This window comes from Centroberyx affinis, unplaced genomic scaffold (assembly GCF_046629955.1).
Source record: "Centroberyx affinis isolate AG114_WGS23_722 - 3 ecotype Tasmania unplaced genomic scaffold, CSIRO-AGI_Caff_v1 ptg002373l_1, whole genome shotgun sequence".
NCBI classification, from domain to species: Eukaryota; Metazoa; Chordata; class Actinopteri; order Beryciformes; family Berycidae; genus Centroberyx; species Centroberyx affinis.
In genome coordinates this window covers 222,991-231,019 of record NW_027280630.1, presented here as the reverse complement: position 1 = coordinate 231,019, position 8,029 = coordinate 222,991, and the positions used below count along the sequence as shown (strand labels likewise).

General features: G+C 39.2%; 1 protein-coding gene across 1 annotated transcript; it reads right to left on the bottom strand.

Moving 5' to 3' along the window:
- Positions 1–4,159: 4,159 nt before the first annotated feature.
- Positions 4,160–7,523, bottom strand: ccl25b (chemokine (C-C motif) ligand 25b). The gene is made up of 5 exons (XM_071533504.1): positions 7,468–7,523; positions 6,936–7,037; positions 5,397–5,514; positions 4,941–5,055; positions 4,160–4,761 (listed from the first exon to the last, which is right to left on the bottom strand). Exons 2-4 carry the CDS (start codon positions 6,997–6,999, stop codon positions 4,941–4,943), a joined length of 297 nt encoding a protein of 98 aa, XP_071389605.1. The 5' UTR covers positions 7,000–7,037; positions 7,468–7,523; the 3' UTR covers positions 4,160–4,761.
- Positions 7,524–8,029: the final 506 nt, after the last annotated feature.

Genomic DNA, 8,029 nt, shown 5'->3' with positions numbered 1-8,029 from the left:
GGGCCGGGGGGGATTTTGGGGTCTCTGCATGTCCTTGACAGTTGAAGTGAAACATGACACCCCATGTTTGGAGAGATTAAGGGGGGATCTGTCTGACTGTTGAACCAAACAGTTTTGCAAGAATTCAGTGACCCAAATTGAAACAGTCATCTCAGGCTAAAGCTCTGTAGAGCATTTTCCACAGAATCTGGAGAAGTTTATAGTACATTTACAAACCTCGGATGTTACGAAACAAGTCATGAGTTCTTTTGAGGCCATGACACTTTGTTCTTTATTTCATGAGTGTTCATAAGTGTGGGTTAGTTAGGCTATAATAACAGTGGTTCTGTGTAATGCTCCTTAAATCTCACTCTGCGTTTACAACAATGAATTTCCCTCAAGGACAAAACGGTCTCTGTGATCCCAGACGTCACTCTATGCCCATAACCATCACTTTGCCATTTCACGCCAATTTCTGCCAGTTCCTGCATGCACCTGCTGCGTTCTCGATCAGTGATTGGCACTTTGATAAGATGTAGATTTTGCAATAATGTGCTAAACCCCCAGCCATGCCTGTTCCCTGTTCAAACAAGACTGTGCGTGGGCCTACTATGTGGGCAGGAACAGTGAGAGGGAGGCTATCAAATTACCTATAGTGCCGAAGAGAAGTCTTGACTTGAAGCTGTTGATTTATAAATCCTATTCTTGCTCAATATCTCTCTGCTGTGTAAATCGCTGGTGTTGTTTCCGTTTACAATGAGGAATATTCCAACCGCAGGCTCATCCTTTAAACTGATTAAGGATGCAATGAATTTTGCTCCATGTAACTATAAAACTCTGCAAAAAAACATTAGAAACCCTTATCTCGCAGCTCCCATTAGTGGTTGTGTCAAAGTGAATGGAGATTGGGAGGGAAGATAACAGCAGCAAAGAACTTATTCACCAGAAAAAAATGATGTGTAGGAGACCAGAGTGAATAATTTACCTTGAGGTGATGCTTCGGGTTAGACGATTACTGTCATCTTCTGCTGTTCCAAAGTGATGAATCACACAGCTGGGCAGCCAACCATGATGTTTCAATCAGAACTTGTTCATAAAAGAAAAAAGAATTATGCCTTCGGCGAATACCAAAATGCAGAGAGAAAGTTAAGAGAAACTTAACAATCCTTAACTCTACCTAGTTAATTACAAGGCAAGGCAAGGCAAGGTAAGTTTATTTTTATAGCACATTTCTGTAACAAGGCAATTCAAAGTGCTTTACATAAAACATTAAAAGCATTGAGACAAAATGAAAAGGATACAATTCATATAAAATCATTAAAGAGCTAAGAGAATAAAAACAAAAAATAAGCTAAAATAGAATAAGACAGGTGTAAAATACAAGAATAAAGGTTACAGTGCAGTGTGAGAGATGAATAGTTATTTGATTTAATAAAAGGCAGCGGCAAACAGAAAAGTCTTCAGCCTTGATTTAAAAGAACTGAGAGTTGCAACAGACCTGCAGTTTTCTGGGAGTTTGTTCCAGATATGTGGAGCATAAAAACTGAACGCTGCTTCTCCATTTAGTTTTGACTCTGGGGACAGAAAGCAGACCTGTCCCAGACGACCTGAGAGGTCTGGACGGTTCATAACGTAGCAGAAGGTCAGAAATGTATTTTGGCCCTAGACCATTCAGTGCTTTATAAACCAACAGTAGTATTTTGAAATCAATTCTTTGACAGACAGGAAGCCAGTGTAAAGACCTCAGAACTGGAGTGATGTGATCCACTTTCTTGGTCTTAGTGAGGATCCGAGCAGCAGCGTTCTGAATCAGCTGCAGCTGTCTGATCGATTTTTTAGGGAGACCTGTAAAGACTCCGTTACAGTAGTCCAGTCTACTGAAGAAAAATGCATGGACAAGTTTTTCCAAATCCTGCTGAGACATAAGTCCTTTAATCCTTGATATATTCTTAAGGTGATAGTAGGCTGACTTAGTAATTGTCTTAATGTGGCTGTTGAAATTCAGATTTGAGTCCATGACTACACCAAGATTTCTGGCTTGGTTTGTGGTTTTTAACATTACCGATTGAAGCTGTGCGCTGACTTTTAATCGTTCTTCCTTGGCTCCAAAAACAATTACTTTTTTATATACAATTACAGTTTTATCTTTGTTTATTTGAAGAAAATTCTGGCACATCCAGTCATTGATTTGTTCAATGCAATTACTCAGCGCTTGTATGGGATTATAGTCCCCTGGTGATATGGTTATGTAAATTTGTGTGTCGTCTGCATAATTATGGTAACATATTTTGTTGATTTCCATAATCTGAGCCAGTGGAAGCATGTAGATGTTGAATAGAAGAGGCCCCAGAATAGAGCCTTGGGGAACATGTTGTGGTCGACCGTGTCGAATGCAGCACTGAGATCCAGTAATACTAAGACTGAAATTCTGCCACCGTCTGTGTTTAAGTGGATGTCACAGAATACCAGTCTCAGTGCTGTGGTGTGGTCGAAATCCTGACTGGAAGACATCAAAACAGTTGTTTAGTGCCAAGAAGTTGTTCAGCTGTTGAAAAACGGCTTTTTCAATGATTTTACTTAAAAACGGGAGGTTTGATATGGGCCTATAATTGTTCATTAGTGATGTGTCTAGATGGTTCTTTTTTAAGAGTGGCTTGATGACTGCAAGATTACAAGGTTGATTTCTGCTTTACTTCAAGGTTTTGAATTGTGACAGTTTTAATATCTGCAGGACATTTGGTTTGGACTTGAGCAGGAATGCATAAAATGGCAGTTATTGCGACAGAAAAAACTCGTGGTTTTTAAAAACGAAACTAAATCTCAATCATTGCTTCACATTCCCATCACAGCAAAATTCTCCCTTTCACATTCATAGAAATCATGGCCTTTCTTCATCATTGCCTCCCTTTACTCGCTCCCTTGCAAGGTATCTGGGCTGAAAAAACAAGTTGATATTTGTCTTTAAGTGCATTTGGCAGAGCTAGAGAAGTCTTGAGTTCTGGATGAATGACAAATCTACATGGTGTTCTGGTCATAAAATATGCCTTTGTCGAGATGGATGAGAACCATTAACCACATTGCTTTATATAGACAATTTCCTTTTCAAATAAAGAAGATTAGGAAGCTGTTTTAAGGAGAAAACCAAAATTGCAACCATTAAAAGAAGATTATTTTCTTTCGTACAGTCACGGTGAATAGTTTACAAATGTCAGGTAAAGTGATACCAAATGTTGTAATGAGAACACTTGATGGATAGCAACACATACTGTCATGTGGCTGTTATGGTCTGTCAATTAAACTGGGACTTGTTTTGATTCTGCATTTTATTGTATATCTTGGCTCATGGTGGACTCGTGGCTCTGTAAGGTGTTTTGGATTAAAGCGTCCACACTTTTACCCAAGGTGTCCTACAGAAACACATTTTTAACTTGTTTGATTCCTGAACTGAACCCCTAACTTTGGCTCCTCTACTCAGCTATACAGGACCAGTCTTGCTGTATTTTGTCTTGTTTCAGTATAGCATGAACAGTAGCTGGTGATGCTGAAAGCTCCTGTATATGAGTAGTGTTCAGGAGAAAGGGAACAAATGGAGGGGAAACTTCTTGTTCTGAACGCAAAAATGTCAAAGAGAATGCAGTCGGAGCGAGATCTAACATGTTTATGATTGTGATTAATTCTCGCTCAACGAACCCAACAAGTGTATCAGTTTTCAAGTATGTAAGAGAGCAACTGCAGGTGGAGTCACTCTTCAATCGAGTCGTGTGAAAACTTTCGATGAATAAGACAGAGGTGAGAAGTGGCGGAAAAGCCTCAGGGTTTCAGTCAACAGCTGCAACAACTGTCGTATTAACAAATCTAAACCAAACAAAGGATGTACTGTGCAGGTCTGGTAAATAACTAATTGCTTTGTGCTTTATGGTGTGAAAAAGAAGGATTACAATGATCAAATACTATAGCTATGATCTGGGCAGCTGTCAACAGCTCCACTTGGCGTTCTTTATCATATTACCTGTTTAGTCGTAAATCAAACAGTGCGGTTAAAGTGTGGATAATAACTAATTATACAGTGGGCAGGTTATTTACTGTCTTTGCTTGGAATGTGTAGTGGAGTGTAAAAAGTTTTGTAGCTTGATGCTTGTTGAACATTCCCCTGATTTGAATAATTATGCAACTCAGAATATTTGTTCATACTGCTCCTTTTTTATTGGATATTGGAATATATAAGGTACATTTAGTAGTGATGATACAAAAATATGGAAATCTGTCTTATAAAAAATTCTCAGCTTTTCCCCAAAGCCTCCATCTAGTTGTCACTCTTCCAAGATCAAAAAACGTACAGAATTCACATTGCACACGCACCCACCTGCTGCCAACCATGCAAATGCATGTACGTACACACACACACACACACACACACACACACACACACACACACACACACACACACACACAATTCAATACTTTGCAAAACAGAGGCTCATTCCTAGCAGACTATAAGCTACATCTCATTCGGCAGTGAATAGTATCATGGCTCACATAAATGATATATTGCTCTACTGCCTGCAACATACAGGCCTAAAAAGAACATTTACGACATGGTATGCAAGTGTTATGGTTCACTATGTACATGATTTACATTCTCTGTCAGCTACAGGAAATATCTAATCCACTGAAACATGATCTAGTCCATGTGGGTGGAGGTGAAATGTGATGGCTAATGGGGAGATGAAGCAGAGACTCTCCTCTGTCCCGCTCTTCTCTCGTTTCTCTCCTTTCAGCGCTCTGTGAAAACAAAACGTTTATGATCATTAGCATATTATGAAGCATTATGATGTGTTATGAAGCATCCAAGTCCTTAGGAATCTTCGTGATCACATGAGCATTGCGCTTGTCAGTAAGGCATTAAAGTATGTGATTGTGTGTGTGTGTGTGTGTGTGTGTGTGTGTGTGTAACTTTCTACCTAATTGGCCATTCGCCTCGCCACGTCCCTCATCAGGGCCTGCACCCACGGTTGGTATGGATCGGCACAGATAGTCCGTTGTTTTGGATGTTCAGGCCTCTTCTTCATCAGAAACCTACCCATATCAATATTATTATTTATTGTAATGGATACTTCATCATCAATATTAGCAGCATGTGATTCTGAACAGTTAACACTGATAATTATAACAGCAGATTACACATTAGATAACACATTTAAAAAATGCTGCGCCAAGCTCGAGTTTGGATCAATTCTCAACCTTTCAAGAAGTTTTTTCACTCCTCTGTAAAAAGGTAATTTAGTTTTCCACTGGGCAGTAACACAGTGCCAGATTAAACAATGCAGCTGTTGTTTGGAGGAAAACAAAATATTTGTGAAAGGCCAAAAGTGAGCTAAAATGTTGACAAAGTGAAGGAAATAATGTTTCACACTCACACAACAGCTCTTCTGTTGCAATCACCATCTGTTTCCTGCATCCTGTAACTCTCCACGTTCCTCTTCACATTCTTTTTCATCCCCGCTGCAACACCCAGGCAGCAATTGCCATACGAGCCTGGGAAAATCACAGAGAGAGTTTGGTTATGAAAAACCAAAACCAAATGTCCCTCTTGGGGACAAATAAAACAATCAACTTGCACACTGTGTTTAGACAAGCAAAGTGAGCACTATCCAGTCCCTGATATTACTACTTATTTGTACTTTATTGGACTTTCAGGTCAATAGTTAGAGAAAAAAATGGAATAGGTCTATCACTATCATTACAGTAATATCTCATGTTATAAATTACAGTTCTTGTACCAAGCAAAACAGAAAGAGGCAACTGATTAGGCTGTAAATTGCAGTGATCTCCCAAAATGTGAAAATCAGCTGTGGAGGTGTTGGATGCACAGGCAGGAACCAGAACCCCCTATTTCACAGACTTTATTGATATATCAGTTAATCTTACCCACAGGATCAATAAAGTCTGAGTATAATAAGAGGAAACAGTCGGTTTTACTGCATGTGCAAACAGCATCTCCGCAACTCCCACTGATAATTATTTCTCAAACATGTTAGTGATGTATATTGCCAGTGAGAAAACATCTGTGGAAAAAAGGTGACTTTAAATGACGTAATCAAACAAAGGTGAGTGTGCATTTTTTCCATTTTCCAAGCACCGTAAGAAGATGACCATATCAGAATGAGAACAGCTATGTTTTGATCCAAAAGAAAAAACAAGCCTGGACAGATTACACCTCGGTATGAAGCTCTGTGGTAAATGGTTTTGAGCAGACAATTTACTTGATTGAAAGAGCAGTTTTAGTGTCAACATTAAAGGAATGCGTATGATGAAATACAACTAAAGACAAAATTAGACTTTTTATTATTTCTGCAAATGTGGTACAAAACAAAATACATATACTGCATGTTCATATAGTATTCAATTCCACCCATTGCAGTTCCATCAGCAAATATATTAGCTTATCATTGAAAAATGCTTAAAAAAAGGGTACTTGCATAATATAGTTAATATAATAATAGTACAATAATACTATAATAATATATAGTTTAATATAGTGTCTTTTTACGTTTTTATTATTAGTAGTAAATAAGTAAGTAAAACTATTTATGCAGCACTTTTCAGACGAGAGGTCACAAAGTGCTTCACATGATTAAAAACAAACAATATAAATGAAATAAATAAAAGAGCATAAAGAATTCAGGTGATGCAATACACTACCAGCTAAAAGGTACTTCAGAGCAGATTAGAGCAGTGGCAGTAAGCGCAACAAATACAAAGGTAAAATCAGTAATAAGATGCAAAGAGGCAGACCAAAATGCAGATGGTCAAAGGAACACAGGCAGCAATAAAAATAGGACGACCCGTTCATTAAACCAAGGCTTAAAACAGTGCAAGCAAACATTTACCTATATATTATTACAATATAACGGTTGTTGTGTGCACCAGCTGTATGTCTGATCTGTTCTGCTTACCTTGAGCCAGACTCAGGTACATGCAGGTGAGGAGCAGAAAGAAGAACAGGAGTTGGAACTTCATGGCTGTTGCTGTTGCTGCTGCTGTTGCTGTGTGGTCGACTGCACAGAAAGAAAAGAAGCAGATTATATCACAGAACAGAACAAAACAGAAAATTGAAATCAGAGTCTCCCGCCCCCTCTGTCTCGTTAATTTTTACAGCTGATACTAGATTTTCCCATCACAACCGCCCCCCCCCCCCCCCAAGCTCCCCCCTTTTTAGACCTCCAGCTGTGTGCAGCTGTTTCATCTCAGTGACACACAATGATGTGTTGGCTTTAGCAATGGGCCAAAGTTGGCGTTCTATGGAAACCAAGAGTGTTTTTGGTCAATGATAGCTGAAATCCCTCTCTGGAGAAATCTATGATATCTAATTTCCCTGAAAATGTTGGAACGCTTAACAAAATGTTTGCAAAATCAAGGTCACAAACGCACAAGACAAAACATTGATGGCATTATCTCACGAACATGCAGAGAAGCGTATCTACTCACATTCAGTATTTCACAAGACGTTGTGGGAGTAAAACCTTCTGTGTAGTCTTGCTTGCAGTGTGCTCTTATAGGGCACATGCCCCCCCCTGTCCTTTACCACTCCTCCTTTTACATGTCACAGATGCAAGTTTCACAATTGCTGGGAAGCTGTGCAATTTCATCAGTACATCCCAAAAGCCTATGTTTTTCTTGGCTCAGTCCAAGCCAGTGATGATGACTGACAAGCTATGATTTCTTACTATGAGTGAGTGCAGATACTTGAGATACTTGATGCTAAAGCTGTGCAGATGTCTGAAAACATTCAGTTTGGTTGATTTATTTTATGCATCTCTTTCTATTAAGTATAATTTCCTCATGATGCATTGAACCACTACACTACTGATCATCCATTACACTTCCCTCTGCACGTGCAACCATATTGTAGGCCAACTGAATTAGTCCACTGTCCATATTGTGTCTTGCACGGTCCCTTTGCACCGAACGTCCCGTTGTCCGGATACCATCTGTATCAGTGTGCAATGTGCAGTCAATTTGCTTTCTGTTTCTGCAACACTGTAACCAA

What these genes read in the sequence shown, in the direction of transcription:
- ccl25b (XM_071533504.1), bottom strand. Translation starts at nt 6,999, where the DNA reads ATGAAGTTCCAACTCCTGTTCTTCTTTCTGCTCCTCACCTGCATGTAC. An exon ending in GTACCTGAGTCTGGCTCAAG is followed by an intron (nt 5,515 to 6,935) that starts GTAAGCAGAACA and finishes TGATTTTCCCAG; the next exon opens with GCTCGTATGGCAATTGCTGC. An exon ending in TGCAACAGAAGAGCTGTTGT is followed by an intron (nt 5,056 to 5,396) that starts GTGAGTGTGAAA and finishes TGATATGGGTAG; the next exon opens with GTTTCTGATGAAGAAGAGGC.